At 37.7% G+C, this 19,245-nt stretch overlaps 1 protein-coding gene across 4 annotated transcripts in view; it reads left to right on the top strand.

The window, feature by feature from the left end:
* TEX10 (testis expressed 10) overlaps nt 1–18,713 on the top strand; it is a 65,222-nt gene extending 46,509 nt beyond the window's left edge. For 2 of the 4 annotated variants that reach the window (XM_045081630.1, XM_004747698.3), the window contains exons 12-15: nt 8,383–8,463; nt 10,067–10,248; nt 17,059–17,269; nt 18,492–18,713. In XM_045081630.1, coding sequence (XP_044937565.1) covers nt 8,383–8,463; nt 10,067–10,248; nt 17,059–17,269; nt 18,492–18,605 — 588 coding nt within the window. In that variant the 3' untranslated portion in view covers nt 18,606–18,713. The remainder of the gene's footprint in view (nt 1–8,382; nt 8,464–10,066; nt 10,249–17,058; nt 17,270–18,491) is intronic. The other 2 variants (XM_045081631.1, XR_006607191.1) reach the window with 2 other exon arrangements.
* The last annotated feature ends 532 nt before the right edge of the window (nt 18,714–19,245 follow it).

Genomic DNA, 19,245 nt, shown 5'->3' with positions numbered 1-19,245 from the left:
AGGACTGGGTGTTATATAAGACTGATGAATCACTGAACTCTACCTCTGAAACTAATTAAACACTATGTGTTAATTAATTGAATTTAAATAAATTTTAAAAAATTAAAAAGTTACCTATATATTAATGTTGTTCATTGTTTTCATTGTTGTGTGGTATACTGTTGTAGTAAGATACCATGATGCATTGCTTTCATAGTTTGAGTATTTTGAGCATTCCATTTTATCTCCACCATGGCATATAGCTGTGCCTCTTTGTTTTATGTTTTTAGGTGTTTGGTTTTTAAATTAAGACAACCTACCTTCAAACTGTATTGTACTACTTCATATTATGATATAGTGTGTAATAATATTTTGTAAGGTCATTCTAATGTTTGTTTTTTCTGTATGTGATGTCTTTTTTCTATACATGTTTTTTCTTCCTTCATGTTTTCAAGATAATCTTTTTATCACTTTCTTCAGCAGTTTGATTGTATTTATGCCTTGGCATTGTTTGTTTATGTAAGATTTTATTAATTTATTTGTCAGAGATAATGCCCACAAGTGGGAAGAGCAGTAGGCAGAGGGAGAAGCAGGCTCCCTGCTGAGTAAGGAGCCCAATTTGGGGCTCAATCCCAGGACTCTGGGATCATGACACAAGCAGAAGGCATAGGCTTAACTGACTAAGGCACCCGGCATCCTTTTTTTTTTTAAAAAAATTCATGTTCGCTGAATGTTTCTTAGGCTTATAATTTACTGTGTTGGGGAAAAATGTCAGTCATTCCTTCAAAAAAATGTTCTGGGTCCCCTTCTTTGGACTCTAATTACATGTATGAAGATTCTTGATATTTTCCTGTAGGCCTTTGAGACATTTTTAACACCTTTTCCCCATGTCTCTTCAGAAAGTAAGCTGTGTCTTTAAGTTCCCTGATTTTTTTTTTTTTTTTAAAGATTTTATTTATTTATTTGACAGAAATCACAAGTAGATGGAGAGGCAGGCAGAGAGAGGGAGGGAAGCAGGCTCTCCGCTGAGCAGAGAGCCCGATGCGGGACTCGATCCCAGGACTCTGAGATCATGACCTGAGCCGAAGGCAGCGGCTTAACCCACTGAGCCACCCAGGCGCCCTTAAGTTCCCTGATTTTTCTGCATTATCTGATCTGGTCTTAAATCCAACCAAAGATTTCTTTTTTAATTAAGTTTTTTGTTTTTTTTTTTTTTTTAATTTTTAAGAGCAATTCTGAGTTCACAGAAAAATTGAAGTGAAAGAGCAGGCATTTCCCTTACACAGCCCTTTCTCCTCCACATGCATAGCTTCCATTATCAACATCCCCCACCAGAGTGCTACATTTGTTATAATTAATGATTCTATATTGATGTAATTACCCAAAGTCCACAGTTTACATTATGATTCACTCTTAGTATTACACATTTTGTAGATCTGGACAAGTGTGTAATGCCACATTATCTATTAATCTCTTACAGAGTGTCTTTATTGCCCCCAAATCCTCTGTGCTCATACTCCATGCTTCCCAACCCCTGACAACCACTAATGTTCTATTTTTCCCTGTCTACAGTTTTGCCTTTTCCAGAATGTCTTATATTTGGAACTGTGCAGGATATAGCCTCTTTAGAATGTTACTTTCACTTAGTAATATTCTTTAAGATTCCTCCATGTTTTTTCATGGCTTCATAGCTCATTTCTTTTAGTGCTGAATAATAACATGTTGATATACCCTGTTCACGGACTGAAGAACATCTGTTTTGTTTCCAAATTTTGGTAATTATGAATAAAGCTGTATAAGTTTACAAACATCCATGTGTAGGTTTTTATGTAGACATGTAGACATGTTTTCAACTCCTTTGGGTTAATACCAAGAAAACGGTTGCTGGATCATATGGTAAGAGTGTGTTTAATTTTGTAAGAAAACTATAACTGACTTAGAAGATAACATAGGAGGAAAAGACACCACACTGTCTTCAAAGTGGTTGTACTGTTTTGCCATCCTATCAGCAGTGAATGAGTTTCTGTTGCTCCAGATCCTTGCCAGCATTTGGTGTCAGTGTTTTGGATTTTGGCCATTCTAATAGATGTGTAGCTTCTCATTATTTAATTTTGATTTCCCTGATAACATATGATGTGGAGCATCTTTTTATATTTATTTGCCATATGTCTTTGGTGACATATCTGTTATGGTCTTTGGCCCATATTATTTTATTTATATTTATTTACAGTTATTTTAACTGGGCCGTTTTCTTAAGTTTTAAGTGTTCTTTGAATATTTTAGGTAACAATACTTGGTTATATGTCTTTTGCAAAGGTATTCTCCCAGTCTATGGCTTGTCTGTTCATACTCTTGACATTATCTTTTGCAGAGCAGAATTTTTTAATTTTAATGAAGTCCAGCTTATCATTTCTTTCTTTCCTGCAATTGTGCCTTTGGTGTTGTATCTAAAAAGTCATCACCATGCTTAAGGTCATTTAGGTTTTTCCTCCTATGTTATCTTCTAAGTCAGTAATAGTTTTGTATTTTGCATTTTACATTTAGGTCTGTTATCCATTCTGAGTTAGTTTTTGTGCAAAGTCCAGATTAATTTACATATGGATTTTTGACAAGTCTATCTTTGCTTCATTGTCAAAGATCCCTTGACTCTATGGGTCTGTCTATTGCTGGGTTCTCTATTCTGTTCCATTAATCTCTTTGTTCTTTCACCAGTACTGTAGTATCTTGATTACCATAGCTTTATAGTGATTTATGAAGTTGGGTAGTGTCAATCCTTTAACCTTGTTTTTTTCCTTCAATACTGTTCTGGGTATTTTTTTTTTGATATCCACAAATGATTTACTGGAATTTTGATCGGATTTGCATTAAATCTGTAGATGAAGTTGGGAAGAACTGACATCGTGACATTGAATATTTCTATCCCATGAACATGAAATACCTCCATTTCTTTAATTCTTTGATTTCATTCATCAGAATTTTGTAGTTTTCTTCATATAGATTTTGTACATATTTTGTTAGGTTTATTTCTAAGTATTTCTGTTTTCTGGGGTGCTGATATAAACTTTATTTCAGATTCTGTTTGTTCATTGCTATTTTTTCATTGCTATTTGGAAAGTTTTTATATATTCACATTGAATTTTTTTAAAATATTAATTATTTTCATTAAAATATAATGTATTATTTGCCCCAGGGGTACAGGTTTGTGAATCATCAGGCTTATACACTTTACAGCACTCACCATTTATTCCAGGAATTTTTTTTTTGTCAGTCATTTAAGGTTTTCTGCATAGACAGTCATGTTGTTATGAACAGAGACCAGCAAGTGAATTTTAAATTTTAGATAATGTATTTTTTTATCTCTGCTTTTTTCTTTAACAAGTTCTTTTTTTTCTTTAAGTACTCTCCATACCCAACATGGGGCTCGAACCCACAACCCCAAGATCAAGAGTCCCATGCTCTACCAGCTAAGCCAGGCAGGCGCTCCTTCTGTATCTAAAATATGTAATAATAGTTGTTTTAAAGTTCTTACCAGCTAATTCTCTCATGTCATTTGTACTGATTTTTTTTTTTTCCTCCTGGTTATGTAGCACATTTTCAAGCTCCTTGTCACGCTTATTAGTTTTTGAGTGCATGTTGGACAGTGGAAATTTTATGTGTTAGATTATGTTGGAGTGTTTTGTTTTGTTCTGGGAGGCAGTCAAGTTACTTGAGTATCAGCTTCATCCTTTTGAGACTTGTTTTTAAGTTTTGTCAGGGTGGTTTATTAGAACAAGTAGCCTTTACTAAGTCAAGGATCGATAAATTACAGCTTTAGACCGAAACCAGTTTGGCCCTGTTTTTGTAGCACCCTGAAACTAAGAGTGGTGTTTACTTTTTTTTTTTTTTTAACAACTGTTAAAAAACCCCCACAAGAATATGTGACAGAATATGTATGTGCCCTGAGAAGCCTAAAATATGTGCTATTTGGCCCTTTACAGAAAAAACTTAGCAACCCTGCCAGTGTGCTAATTTATCCCTATTATAAGTGTTCACATTCTGAGCACCATCTGAATAAACGTAGTCTTCTGTGAAGACCTGTTTTGGTTGGTTAGAACTTAAACATCTCTCTGCTGTCTTTGAGCTTTGGGAATTGTTTGCTCATGGCTCCTGTTTATTCTTTGGCCTTGTAGAATTTCGCCTTGCACGTGCACAGCTTTGTTTTTAGCAATATACCTCAGGATACTAGAGCTCTCTCTCAGCAAGAGGATAAGAGTTTGGCTTCATCAAATGGCTTGTATTGGAGGACAGAAAATCCTGCCAACCTTTTGACTGTCTTGTAAGACTGATTTGAGGGTGCCTGGGTGGCTCAGTGGGTTGAGCATCTCCCCTGGGCTCAGGTCATGATCTCAGGGTCCTGGGATCGAGCCCCGAGTTGGACTTTCTGCTCAGCAGTGAGTCTGCTGCTCCCTCTCCCTTTTCCTGCCATTCTGCCTACTTCTGATATCACTCTCTCTCTCTGTGTCAAATAAATTAAAAAAAAAAAAAATGAAGAAGTGTTAGGAACATGCCATTTCTGTATATATTCTGGTAAAATTAGGTAGAAAAATATTTCCACTTAGAAATTAAATATATAAAACCTCCTTAAGAAAAAGAAGTTCTTGGGCGCCTGGGTGGCTCAGTGGGTTAAGCCTCTGTCTTTGGCTCAGGTCATGATCTCAGGGTCCTGGGATTGAGGCCCATATCAGGCTCTCTGCTCGGCAGGGCTGCCTCCCCCCCCCCCCCACTTGTGATCTCTCTCTGTCAAATAAATAAATAATATCTTTAAAAAAAAAAAAAGAAAAAGAAGTTCTTTATTTGCATTTTTTTTTTTTTAAACCCCTTAATTTCCACATGGACCAGATTATCCTGCTTGTTCTGGAACTCTGCAGTATAAAGTCAGAGTTCTGATACATGTAGGTTTCTGTTAGCAGTAATGTGCAAACATGAGGACTGTATATGTTTATGTTGGTGAGTGTGTATGTACATGTAATATTTATTTGCCTTTATCTTGAAACAAATTCAAACTTAGAGAAAAATTACAATTACAGTACAAAGAACTTTTTCTTTTTTTTTTAAGATTTTATTTATCTGAGAGAGAGAGAGAGGTGGGGATAGAGAGAGCACAAGGGCTGCAGAGGGAGAAGCAGGCTCCCCTCTGAGCTGGGAGCCCTACGTAGGGCTTAATCCCAGGATCCTGGGACCATGACCCCAGCCGAAGGCAGACCCTTAACTGACTGAGCCACCAGGCTCCCCACAAAGAACTTTTTATTTTTTCATAGACTGACATGATGCCCATAGCCCATACTTTGGCTTGTATATCTCATAAAGAAGCATTCCATTATATAACCAGAATCTGGTCATCAAAATTAGGAAATTAAGATCGGCTTGTTATTGTCATTTAATCCTCAAATCTGAGTCATGTTTGCCAGTTGTCCCAGTAATGTTTGTTTGTTTTAAAGTAAGCTCTCTGCCTAGTTTGGGACTTGAACTCATGACCCTGAGATCAAGAGTCACATACTCTGCTGACTGAATAAGCCAGGTGCCGCTCAGTAATGTAATTTATAGCAAAAGAAAACACCCCAAATCATTTGTAGCATTTAGTTATAATGACGTTTTTTAATCTCCTTCAGTTTGGTGTAGTGCCTCAGTGTTTCCTTGTCTTTTGTTGACCTTGACACTTTGAAGAACATTGGGACAGTTATTTTTTTATTTTTGTAAAATTTTCATCCCATTTGGGTTTATGTTCCCTCATGGTTAGATTCAGGCCATACAAATTTGGTAGGAATATGACAAAAATTATGCTGTGGTTTTCTGATTGCATTCTGTCTGGTGGTGCAACGTTTAAATTTGTCTCGTTACATAGATACACGCTTTGATCACTTGATTAAGTGCTGTCTGCCCACTTTTCCACTGTTTACTTTTTCTCCTTTGTAATTAATAATTTATGAGGAGATACTTGGAAACTATTAATATTCCAGTCATTTTTTATTAGTCTTCATTTATTAATTTGTGTTAATATGGTTTCCTGTTTTACTCAGTGAGTCACTATAAAATTTAGTGGCTTCTTTTTTTTTTTTTTTTTTTTAAAGATTTTATTTATTTATTTGACAGAGAGAAATCACAAGTAGACTGAGAGGCAGGCAGAGAGAGAGGGAAGCAGACTCCCTGCTGAGCAGAGAGCCTGATGCGGGACTCAATCCGAGGACCCTGAGATCATGACCTGAGCCGAAGGCAGCGGCTTAACCCACTGAGCCACCCAGGCGCCCGCTTCTTTGTTCTTTTAACATGTGCTCATTCTTAGTTCTTCCTTTCTTTCTTGTACCACAAATTGTTCCAGCTTTGTATTTTATTTTCCCTGTCCCAACCCTGCAGTCAGGTATTTTTTAAAGAAGCCCAGTTTTCCTTTAAATGAAGAATGATGTTTTGAAACTAACTTCAGGACTTTGGATGTGGTCATTGCTATAGGACCTTGGTACTCCCAAACTGTCATGGACAGAAATCAGCAATTTAACACCACAGGGTTCATTCTAGTTGTCTTCTTTTCTTTGTGCCTGCCTTTTCTGAAGGTGAGAACCCTGGCTTCTTTTATACTTAATATAATTTACTTGATCAGTATTTTTGTCTATAATTAATCTCTTTTTGATGCCACCCTTGTCCCATGTAGGCATCTTCCTGACCCCGTTTGAACTCCCAACTCACTGGGGACAGTCTGCCTCTCTTTATTCATGAATGGCCTTCCGTGGGTCATTGCTGCTCTTCGGCCTACTCCAGTACTGATGTTTATCTGATGTGGCCCCACCCAATGGCTTTTGAATGGAATTGTTGCAGGAGGGAAGAGGTAGTGGAAAGGAAAGGATTAAATGGACATTTAATAGCAAATGGGACTTTTCAGATGTGATTTATTCTTTTAATTTTTTTTTTAAGATTTTATTAATTTATTTGACAGACAGAGATCACAAGTAGGCAGAGAGGCAGGCAGAGAGAGAGGGAGGAAGCAGGCTCCCCGCTGAGCAGAGAGCCTGATGTGGGGCTTGATCCCAGGACCCTGTGATCATGACCTGAGCCGAAGGCAGCAGCTTAACCCACTGAGCCACCCAGGCGCCCTGATTTATTCTTTATTAATGAAAATATTCATGGCTTGTTGTGAAATAGGAGGATGGCCTTAGAAATATGTTATTTACATTAAGTTACTTAAAAGCTTTTTATAAAAGAAAATAAAAACTGCCTGTGAAAACTGTGGGTGCTATTAATTTATAGGAGGTTTTATAGAGAAATAATGCATAGAACTGTTGATTTTTCAGGGTTGATTGACAGTACCCTTGAATTTAGTATGACTGTCATTTTGCTAGAATGATACTCTTTTTAATTTTTATTTTTTATAAATTAACATACAGTGTGTTTGTTTCAGAGGTACAGGTATGTGATTCATCAGTCTTACACAACACCCATTGCTCTAGAGTGATACTCTTATTTCCACCAGTCTTCTTGTTGGCTGTGCACGTGATTCTTTCACATATTTCACTTTGGTACTGCATTCCATCAGCTCTGGAATTGTGTAATGATGTCTCTGAAGGACTTGATGTCCTTCCCTCCTCTTGTTTCCTTGAGAACTTATAAAAGTAAAAATATGAAGGATTTGACTCCCCCTTTCCTTATATTTTCTTTTCCTGTGGACTGTTCTCTTCCTTTTTTACCTTTGGGGAATAGGAGGCAGCATTATAATTAATTTGAACAGGATATTGGTAGTTTCTAGATCGTAGGTGTTTTTCTGTAGGGATATGGAAATGGGAAATTGAAATGGAAAAATGGCTTTTTTCAGCCCTTCGTTCACATCATCCAGATCTTTTTGTTGTAGCGTTTGTTAGTAGAAATATAGTCTCTAATTTGATGGATTGAAGCTACTTATTTCAGGGCTATGAGAGGAGTTTCTTGGTCTTTTATTCCTGTGTCTGGCACCTGATAGGACTAGCTCAGTGTCCAGTAAATGTTTATTAATGAATTGTTTGGAAAATTAGCGCATATATGAGATTTAGTTGTTTTACTTTTGACATTTGCATCTTAAGAGTAATTTTTTAAAAAGATTTTATTTATTTAATTGACAGAGACAGCGAGAGAGGGAACATAAGCAGGGGGAGTGGGAGAGGGAGAAGCAGACTTCCCGCTGAGCAGGGAGCCCGATGTGGGACTCCATCCCAGGACCCTGGAATCATGACCTGAGCCGAAGGCAGACGCTTAATGACTGAACCACCCAGGCACCCCCAGAGCAATTTTTTGATAAGTTTCCTGTTACACGATAGGGCAAGTAGGTTAAAAAAAAAAATTGTAGAACTTGTTTCTGACGTAAAATGTCCCGATTTAGTTACTGGTTTTCTCCTTTTCTGACAGACAGTTTGTCACAGTTTATTGGTTATTCCTGCCCGAAGCCAGAGCTTTGACATCCTGCAGAGTGCCATCAGTAAGCATTTGGTAAATATACTTAAATTTTGTTTTTTGTTTTCTACTCAAAAAAGCATAAAGAATCCTTGATTAATAGTGAGTTTGCCATAGGCAAGGAGAGAATGATTGTCCAGAATTCTAAGCTTAATAATTCCATGGCCTTTTAGCATAATGTTGATAAGAACTGGGAAATCTTGATGTTTTTCCTAGCTGTTACTAATTAATTCTGTGACCTTAGGAAATTCCCCCTTTTCCAGTACCTTACTTTCTGCATCTGCAGTGAAGAGCTCTACAATTATACCTCAGATTCTTTTGACTTGTAATGCTTTAATTAACATGTACTTGGTATTGGTGTATTGGGAATCCAGCATCCAGACTGGGGTCTAACTTATACCTTAAGGATTTGGGTTCTAAAGTAGGGATGTAACCTAAGAGTTTGCTCAGGGCTTGGTCACTAGAAGCAGTAAGCTCAGCCTTGAGACTATTTTGTCTTCTGGGCAGTTGGTGTTCCTTACTCCCATTGGGTATGCCTGGGTTTTGCTTTTTAACTTCCTCCAACATTTATACTTGGATCTTTGGCTTATTATAATTTTTATTATAATTATTATAATAGTGCAAGGGATGGCTCCCACATTTTATCTTCTAGGCACTCTCACTTATTTGGGTAATTTTATAGACACATTCCAACTCCCTATTCTCCTTTAAAATGTTACTTCCCCTAAGTTGGAAGAATACTGTTTTGAATTCCCAGTACTCTTTTCTCTTTGCTATTGAACTTCCAATCTTTATGTGTTGTGTCTTTTCATCTCTTCTCCAGGTATTTATGTCTTTCTTTGACTACATTCATTGTTCTAGTTAAAAGATCAACACGATAGTCATTCTTGGCCACTGTATTCAGACAGTCTGATCAGAGCCTGTAGACTTTCATGATGACTCAACAGTAGTTTTCAGGAGATTTAAACCATGCATACATAACAATTACAAGTTAGAGTACACCCTACTGAAAATTTACAGTAGAGTCCAGATGAATACATACACCATGATGTCCCTTATCGAGGTTTTGGGGCAGTGAATCAGTCAAGTGTTCAGTGTAGTGATGTCTTACTCCAGGGTGTTTTACTTAATCATGTCTGAATGAGTAGCTAAATGAAGGGGCAGGGTAAGGCTAATTGTAAAATGAACTCTGGTTTGTACATCTAATTTCCTGGGGTAGGGGTGGTGCCATATATTAGAGTTTTCTAGTCTGAAGAATCTAATAAAGATCAGTAAATGTGATTGTTGGTATCAAGAGTTTTTGGAGGGTGCATGAGATAATCCTTTCAAATGATGGTATTTCTGACCATCAGAAATTGTAATATCTTGAAGATTTTAGTAGACTTTGTCATGGATGGGAGACAGTGGACTAGGTTAATAGTATTTCTTGAGTTGGCATGCTTTAAAAGTTATTTAATGCAGTAATCGAACTCTTCAGGGAAAACAGGACTTTACGGTATGGCGGGTGGCATGTATTATGTATGTACTGTTTTTCAGTAGAAGTGATGTTAGGCTAACTCTCCAGTTAATGGGGTTTGGTTTTATCCTAGAGAGAGGGATTGTTCCAAGGAGGTCATTAATCTCATTTTTCTCTGCCTAGGTTGGGTTGACTGTAATTCCTGACAGTACAGCTGGCTGTGTTTTGGGTGTTATCTGTAAGCTCCTGGACCATACGTGTGTACTTAGTGAGACTCTCCTGCCATTTCTGGCTTCTTGTTGCTACAGTCTTCTTTATTTTCTGCTCACTTTAGAGAAAGGAGAAGCAGAACATCTAAGAAAGAGGTAATAGTTTTTGTATTCTTCAACTTTGTTGTATTTTTCATACCTACCTCTCCAAACAAATAAATAAGAATAAAATGTAAAATTTTTAAAATTAAAACAAAAAGAGTGAAAGAAAATTAGATTTGGGAAATATCCTAAATTCTCTTTTAGAACTTGTGTGAACTTGACTGCCATTTTCTTTGTTCTTTTTAAAATTCCTATTGTATTGTGATGAGAATTTTTAGTTTTTGTTTTTTCTTTTAAGCTACAAATTTGAAAAACTAGATGGCATAAAGTTTTTTGGGAGCTTTCCTTATTAATGTTATTGTAGGTCTAGCAAGAAAAAAAAATTCTATCTTACCTTTAGAAGAATGCACTTATTAAATAAGTATAAGCCTTTGCATTTTGTTTTGAGCTAACCAGAATAGAATTTTTAAACTCTTTTGATTTAAGGAAAATTTTCTAAGATGCAAGTTCGTATTAGTTACTACCTTAGCTCTTACATAGTGCAGCTATTATATATAGCTCTTCAGACTAAAGTTTCAGATAAAGTTTCTAACATAGTTTGGAATATTTCACTTTAATTTAAAAAAGTATTCTCATTTTAAATTAAATGTTAAATTATTTTAACATTATTATTATTAACATAATATTTTATTTTATTTTTTTTTAAAGATTTATTTATTCATTTGACAGACAGAGATCACAAGCAGGCAGAGAGAGAGAGAGGAAAGCCGGCTCCCTGTTGAGCAGAGAGCCGGATGCAGGGCTCAATTCCAGGACACTGGGATCATGACCTGAGCTGAAGGCAGAGGCTTAACCCACTGAGCCACCCAGGCGCTCCTAACATAATATTTTAACATTAAAATGTTAAATGTTAAATTAAAAAAGTATTCTATGTTCTTGGTATGCCTGTTAATTTTTTTTTTTAAGATTTTTATTTATTTATTCATTCATTCATTCATTTATTTATTTATTTTAAAGATTTTATTTATTTATTTGACAGAGAGAAATCACAAGTAGATGGAGAGGCAAGCAGAGAGAGAGGGAAGCAGGCTCCCCGCTGAGCAGAGAGCCCTATGTGGGACTCGATCCCAGGACCCTGGGATCATGACCTGAGCCGAAGGCAGCGGCTTAACCCACTGAGCCACCCAGGCACCCCTTTATTTATTTATTTGACAGATCACAAGTAGGCAGAGAGGAAGGCAGAAAGAAAGAGGGGGAAGCAGGCTCCCTGCTGAGCAGAGAGCCGGATGCGGGGCTCGATTCCAGGACCCTGGGATCACGACCTGAGCCAAAGGCAGAGGCTTATCCCACTGAGCCACCCAGGCGCGCCCTGCCTGTTAAATTTTTTTATAGAAGTCTAGACTTTATAGAAATACAAATTTCTAAAATATCTAATATCAGTATAAGAAAATAATTACTGCCTGTTAACATTTTGATATATTTTCTAATTTTTTAACTGTTACTTATCATAAAAATAAATGCATATATATATGTATGAAACATTTATATAGTTTAAAGAGTAAGTATAAATTGAATATCCGTTTCACCAGTCTCTAGGTTCAGAAATACAACACCATCAACACACACTTAGTGTACCCTCTATAGTTACCTTTCTCTCCTGCACACCCCAGAGATCATTTTTGTGTGTTAAATAAGAAAAATTCAACCTAGGAAATTAATTTAAATATCTGACTGGGTTCGTTAATTGATTCATTAATTGGGCAGCATTCCATCTGGCAAGTAGAGAGGGGAGCTCTCAAGGGCTACATAAAGGTTTTTTTAAGGTAGACAGAGAGTGGGAAAAAGGAAATTACTAGCAAAGAATCCATCGTTTAGGCAGGGTGGTCCTCCCAAGGGGAATGGAAGGAGTCTATAAGTAATTTTTCCTCATGTTGACCAGAAGTTCCCATGTTAACTAGTTAAAGGTTAGGTTTCTAAGGGGTTAAAACTGCAGTTAGGTTAGTCTTGGTTTGCTGACTTGGGGCTTTCACCTAAGTGATGCCATTTTGAGCCTGTGGTTTGTTTTTAATATGTGTTAATCATTTCCTTGCCTTTTTATTAAAAATTACATGTGTGTTTATAAACCAATTTTTGCTCTTATTTTTTGTGATTTGATACCATTTGTGAGTCATTCATGTTGATTCAGAAATCTACTTCATTTCTTTTTTCTCTGTATCAGGGCTTAAGCAAACTTCTTTTTCTAAAGAGTAGGATGGGGCGCCTGGGTGGCTCAGTGTGTTAAAGCCTCTGCCTTCAGCTCAGGTCATGATCCCAGGGTCCTGGGATCCAGCCCCACATCAGGCTCTCTGCTCAGCAGGGAGCCTGCTTCCTCCTCTCTCTTTGCCTGCCTCTCCACCTACTTGTGATCTCTGCCTGTCAAACAAATTAAAAAAAAAAAAGTTAAAAATAAAAAGAGTTGGATAGTAGTTTAGGTTTTTCATGCCATAAAGTCTCTTGTCAGTCAGAATTATTCAACACAGCTGTGGCAGTAGGAAAGCTGCAACAGAGAACATGTAAATGACTGGGTGTGGCTCTTTCAGTATCACTGTTTATAAATAACTGCCTGTGACTATGATTGGCTGTGCTTTATCCAGTATACCTCCTCTATAGTATTTTGTTACAGGAATGTACAATAAATTAACCCATTTTACTGTCAACAGACAATTTTTTTTTTTTTTTTTTTTTTTTTTTGCTAAGTGTGAATGTTTAAAATGGACTTTACTTTCAATTCTAAAATTTATACATAAATACAGATTCGATGATGATTTTCTTACATATCATTAGACTTTAGGTCTGATAGGTCAAGAACAGGCTTTATAAATCCCAAGGAACTTCTTAGGGTTCAAAAAATTTTATAATTTATGAAATGTGTGTATGTTGCTATTTGTTATTTCCTGTCATTGAAATAGCCCCTTTATTGAATACTTTGATGAGAACTTTTAAAGATCTTTTATAATTTCTTATGGAGAAACACCCCACTTTTGACTTTCTGTGGCTGGATGGAACAAAGTTCAGTGTATGAAATATTTTTTACCTGTTTAAAATGCCTAGTTTTAAATGTTTCATGCTAGATATTGAAACAGTTGGTGTTTCCAGAACTCTCTCCCTCTCTTGGGGTAACATTATTTAGTCACAAAAGATGTGTTGCCAGCCAGAATCTTATGTGCTTAAATTCCCTTTTGGGCTACTCTGTCTTCCCAGAGAAGGTGTTTGTAAGGTTATAAATAATGAGAATGCCAGTCAAATTACTAGGACGCTTTGATTTCACAAGAGCTGGCCGAAACATCAGGCTTGACCAGTCAGTTTGAGTTGTTAAAAACCATGGCCACTGGACTTTGAAGAAACTCTCGTCGTCTTCTGGACTAATTGTTAGTAATGAAAAATCTGTTGTCACTGAGTCCTCTTGGTTCTAGGTAGTAATCTGTTCTCTGCAGTTTTACTGTTTTCTCCTTAACTTTTGTGGTTTTGCAGATAAAAGTGTGTCCTCATGTGGGTTTGTTGTTACCTGCCTCTTGAGACTTAGTGTACTCTTCGATCTGAAGTCTGGGTGTTTTTCTTTCAGGTCTGGGAGTGCTCTTATCATTTGTTACCTCCCCTGTTTTTTCTCTTCTAAATGAAGGGAGCCTCTCAATCTGTCTTCTACCTCTGAAACATTTTCCACTTTGTTGTATGTTTTATTTAACTCCATCGAGTTTTAATTTCATCAGCCCTATTCTTTTCTTTTCTTTGCTCTGTTGTGAGTTTTTACTTGACTTATTGTCATTCTTTTTTTTCCCATGATATATTGGTATTACTTTAAAGTTCCTGTCAGTTCTGTTTTTTCTTTTTATTCTCTGGCGTTGGAATTCTCCCTTATGTAGGGAAGCAGGTGTAGCTCTGGAAATTTTTTCATGGGGTTGAACAAACTCCTGTTTTGGATTGTATACTTTTTCTCTGAGTGGATCTTATGAGCGTTTGGTGCAGAGTATGGAGACCTCCCTGTGGGTGAGTTTTACATGTGCATTGTCCTGCCTTCCAGCTATATACATGGAGCCCAGTTCTAGCTTCCTGCCTCCCACACCTAGGGCCCGAAGTCTCAGCTTCCAACACTTAGCTATTGAAAACCCAGCCCTAAAATCCCATATCCAGTTCTGTACCTCTGTTGGGTTCTCTTTATATGACTTCTGTAATGGTTTCTGGCACCTAGAGATTTCACCCATTCTGGCTTTTAAATTTGGCTGGTTTTTTTTTTTTTTTTAAGTATTTTATCTGTATTTCTCTGTGATTGGAGTAGAAGGTTGTGGAGGCTGCGGTTACCTATTTAGAATATGTCAGAAGTTTGTGAATTTACCTGAACTCTTTAAAATTGTATACAAAATACTGAACTTTCATTAGTTTTTAGAACTACGGTTTTGAGTTCTGCAACCTTAATTTCATTGGCCCCCGTTTTTTTTTTTTTTTTTTTTTTTTAAGATTTTATTTATTTGAGAGTGCATGTATGCACAAGAGAGAGCAGGAGTGTGGTGGGGGAGGGCCAGAGGGAGAAGGAGAAGCAGACTCCTCCTTGAGCAGGAAGCTGGCCGCAGGGCTCCATCCCAATACCCTGAGATCATGACCTGAGCTGAAGGCAGACACCTAACTGACTGAGCCACCCAGGTGACCCCCAGTTCTGCCCTTTAAACACTTCAGCATGCATACACTTAGAATGAGTACACTCATGACAACTCTTAGAAAACCCTAGGAATGGCTGTTCATATAGTATTTCTTCTATTGCCTGTGGTATCCAGGTCTCTTGTATTTCTTTTTGGCTTGACAATTTTAAATTGTGTATTTTAAGGTGGAGTTCTAAACTTTATTGATCCATTCCACTTATATTTAGTATTGTGTAGAATTTATGAGCTTTTTTTTTTTTTAAGATTCTATTTATTTATTTGACAGAAAGAGAGATCCCAAGTAGGCAGAGAGGCAGGCAGAGAGAGAAGGAAACAGGCTCCTTCTTGAGCAGAGAGCCTGATGTGGGACTCGATCTCTGGATCCCAAGATCATGACCTGAGCCAAAGGCAGAGGCTTTAACCCACTGAGCCACCCAGGCGCCCTTCCTGAGCCCTTTTAGCATAGTTTGGTCAGCATTTACTTGAAATCCACTCAAGTTAAAATAGAACATGAATATTGGACCATTACAGGGGTAACTGAGAAAACCCAAGGGCTAGGAATTGGGGAAGCAGGAACTGAAACTCCTTAGGAGCCAAAGTAGTTCTCTCTATATTTTCTTCTAGATTGTGTAGTCTTTATCTCTGTGCCTTTGCCTCCTTATTAGCTGTGTCTGCAATCTGGCTTTTTTCTCCTTGCATGTGGCTCTACTAACCTGGCTATGCATGAGTCAACAGGGTGAATGAAGTCTCCAAAAAGAGGGTCTGGTTGGCTGAGAATGGATTCAGTATCCACCTTTGATGCAGTTGCTGTATATGAAGTTGGGGAGGTTGATCAAATTGTGAAAGGACTGCAGCTTCTACATTTGGAGGTAGTCAGATTCTCTGAAGGATTTCGGGACTAGGAGGATTATGCACTCTTTTTTTTTTTTTTTTTTTAAGATTTTTTATTTATCTATTTGACAGAGAGACATCACAAGTAGGCAGAGAGGCAGACAGAGAGAGAGAGGAGGAAGCAGGCTCCCCACTGAGCAGAGAGCCCGATGTGGGGCTCGATCCCAGGACCGGGAGTTCTTGACCTGAGCTGAAGGCAGAGACTTAACCCACTGAGCCACCCATGTGCCCCGGATTATGCACTCTTGATACAGAATCTCTAACAGACTAAGGTCAGGGCTTTTAGCGGTTAGCCAGTGGACTCTTCATTGCTCCATTTAATTGACACTTCGGGATTGTGGTTAGGCTAGCTGCAAGTCCACTTAACCTTTATCATAAAACATTTTTGTTCCTGCTGTATAAAAATAGCAAGAGAATGATGCATACTAAAATTTGATTTATTATTTCTGGCCTTTCATGACCTGGTAATACAGTAATAGTTCCCTAATTGTCTACTTTCTGCAATCCATTTTGGTTCCTTGTGAGCACAACTTTCTCCACAAATCTGTCCTCTTCAAAATATTGAAGCAGCTCAGAATTCAGGTCACAGGCATAGAGTTTCATGAAGTTTTGTTGTTTTATGTTTTTTTTTTTTAAGATTTTATTTATTTTAGAGAGAGAGAGAGCATGTGAGAGAGCAGTGGGAAGGGAAGGGGGAAGGAATTTCAGTCAGACTTTGAGAGCTGAGTATGGAGACCAGTGAGGGGCTCTGTTGCACAGCTCGGAGATCATGGCCTGAACTGAAACCACTTAACCAGCTGAGCCACCTAAGTGCCTCTATTCTTTTTTCAAGTAAACTCTACCCCCAACATGGGGCTCAAAGACAAGACCCTGAGATCAAGGGTCACATGCTGTACTGACTGAGTCAGGCATCCCATTTTTTTCTTTTTGATTTTTGATGTTGTGTAATACTTGAATAATGTTCAGTTGTAGAGAATAGTATGCATATATAGATTATTCTGTTCCTTGGCTAATTCTGTGTTACATGATCACCAGGGCTTCAAGAATGTCCTGTTAAGCCCAGGAAAGTGCTGATTTCTTAGGCTTCCTAGAACTCATTAAATTGGGGAGAGCACCTGGTTCTTTATTGGATTTGCTTAAACTTAGCTCTGATGAAACCTAGTTATTAGTTCTGATTTGTAGAGTTTTATCAGAGAACACCACACGTTTTTTAAAAAGGACATTTTTCAGTTTTAGGAAATACAGAAAGGGTACTCTTTCTATGTGTGTTGGCTCTCTGACTCATTTTTATCTTTTGTTGTAGGGACAAACTGTGGGGGGTCTGTGTTTCCATCTTGGCTCTCCTGCCTCGAGTCCTCAGGTTGATGCTGCAGAGCCTGCGGGTGAACAGAGCTGGGCCTGAGGAGCTGCCTGTTGTGGGCCAGCTGCTTCGCCTGCTGCTTCAGCACGCACCCCTCAGGACTCATATGTTAACCAACGCCATCTTGGTGCAGCAGATCATCAAGAATATCACGGTAAGAAGTGTGAAACAGGGCTTTGTACTATTACTAGAAAAAGGGATTCCTCGCAGGGAATGGGGCTGTTGCTCTTGGGAGGTTAGGTCCCCTGTGTACATTGACTGACTCTTGGAAGTAAGCCCACCATAGTGATTTTCCAAGGCTTTCCCTAAACAGTAGCACCTGCCACTTAACCAGGGGAGGTCTTTGAATCAAAGTCCATAATAAAAGCCATAAAGCAGTCATATTGAAACCAGATGGTAAGCAACTTAGAAGAAGTACAGGCATCAGAGTCACTCCTACCAGGAGTCTGATACAGACTCTGATGATGAACTGTGGTAGTTTGGTATCGTTTTTAAACCTGTCCGTTGTTTTACTTTGCTGTAAGAATAGCAACTTAATTGAGTTTTGGTAACCATAAAATGAGATTACTCAGTTTTTAGTGTAACAGATACTAAGTTCTCAACAAATGTCAGCTGTCATTAAAAAAATTATTTACCAGGAATACACTATAACCAATTTCTAGTCACTTAGTTCACTGGAGAATAAGAGAAAGTTAAGAAGTTGCAGGTTTCAGTCTTGTCTAGTGGTTGGTTCTGTTTTGCAGGGGCATCTCTAGGATTCCTGTAGTGGTTTTGGTTTGGAAGAGTTAGAGGTTTCTTATGTAGGTATTTGGAGCTTTATTAGTTGTTATGTGTAATACTTCAGAGTAATAGAACTTAACTAGATACATGTAACAGGTTCTTGTTCTGAATTTTCTTAGCGGCCTTCTGGAAGTAATGGAAGAGGCGCCATTCAGAAATAGAAGGGAAGAAAAGTCAAGAATTTGGATTATTCTGAGGTTGCAGAATCAGCTTACCTCTATAAGGAAGAGAATGACAGAAAATATCACTTGGTCTTGTAGAATTATTCTCAGTTGATCTTAGTACAAAGATTGTGAGGAAGTCCAGAGTGTAGGGATGGTTGATGGTGAAATTTCATTAGTTCCTAGTATTTGAGAGGGAACAGATGAAAGTAGAAACTGGTAGTACTGCTTGTATTTGGGAGTGTAACTAGGAATTTTCACTGCCAGTGGTAATGCCCAATTAACAAATCTCCATTTCCAGTAAGATTTCCTGTGGTGATTGATAGATAGAAGATGATATTGCAGTGGTTTGGAAGTCTTGTTTGGGTTTGTAAAATACTGTCAGGTAGCATAACAGTTTTGATACAATTCTCAAATTCCTCTTTTTCTTTGCAGACCTTGAAGAGTGGAGGTATTCAGGAACAGTGGCTCACAGACTTGCATTATTGCTTCAATGTATATATCACTGGGCATCCCCAGGGTCCCAGTGCACTGAGTACAGTGTATTGAGTACAGTAAGAGACATCGTGGTACCTCCTGTTTGAAACTGTTTATTCACATCTAATTTTGAAGAGAGACTGATGTAATGTTTGTCATTAAAGTTGAACTTTTAAAGAAGTTTATGAACCTTCCTTTGTTCTAAGGTAGGAAAATAACGCAGGCTGGCTTTTTGGACTAGTACATAATACTTGCTTACAGGTGGTTAGTGTATTTTGCATTTCATAGGAACTAAATATTTACAAAATATACAGTGATAATATAGTATCTTCTATTATTTATCGAGAAAGTAGCAGAGTCTCTTTGTGTGGTCTCACCTCCGGTTCATTCAGACAGCAACAGAAACCAGTTTTTTATTTGGGAATAGTTGCCCTTCTCCATCATGACATTCAGCTTCTGACTATGGAGTCCTATTATATACAGCAGTTTTCTCTCCCCTCTGCAGGAGCAAGATTTTAAGATAGTGCTACAGTTGTTTGGGGTTCTTCTATACCTAACTGGAGCTTGTTTTGATCAAGTTAATTCTTTCAAAAGTACTTTCCGCTAATGGTCTTTTAGAAGCTATATATAGCAATTTATATTGACCCTTGTACAATATTGGAGATTTAGGGGATTCTGACACCCTCCCCCCAGTCAAAAAGTCTGTGTATAA

This window comes from Mustela putorius, unplaced genomic scaffold (genome assembly GCF_011764305.1).
Source record: "Mustela putorius furo isolate JIRA1106 unplaced genomic scaffold, ASM1176430v1.1 tig00000580_pilon_pilon_pilon, whole genome shotgun sequence".
In the NCBI taxonomy this organism is placed as follows: Eukaryota; Metazoa; Chordata; class Mammalia; order Carnivora; family Mustelidae; genus Mustela; species Mustela putorius.
The sequence above is the reverse complement of the archived record's forward strand: the minus strand, read 5'-3'. Positions and strand labels throughout refer to the sequence as shown.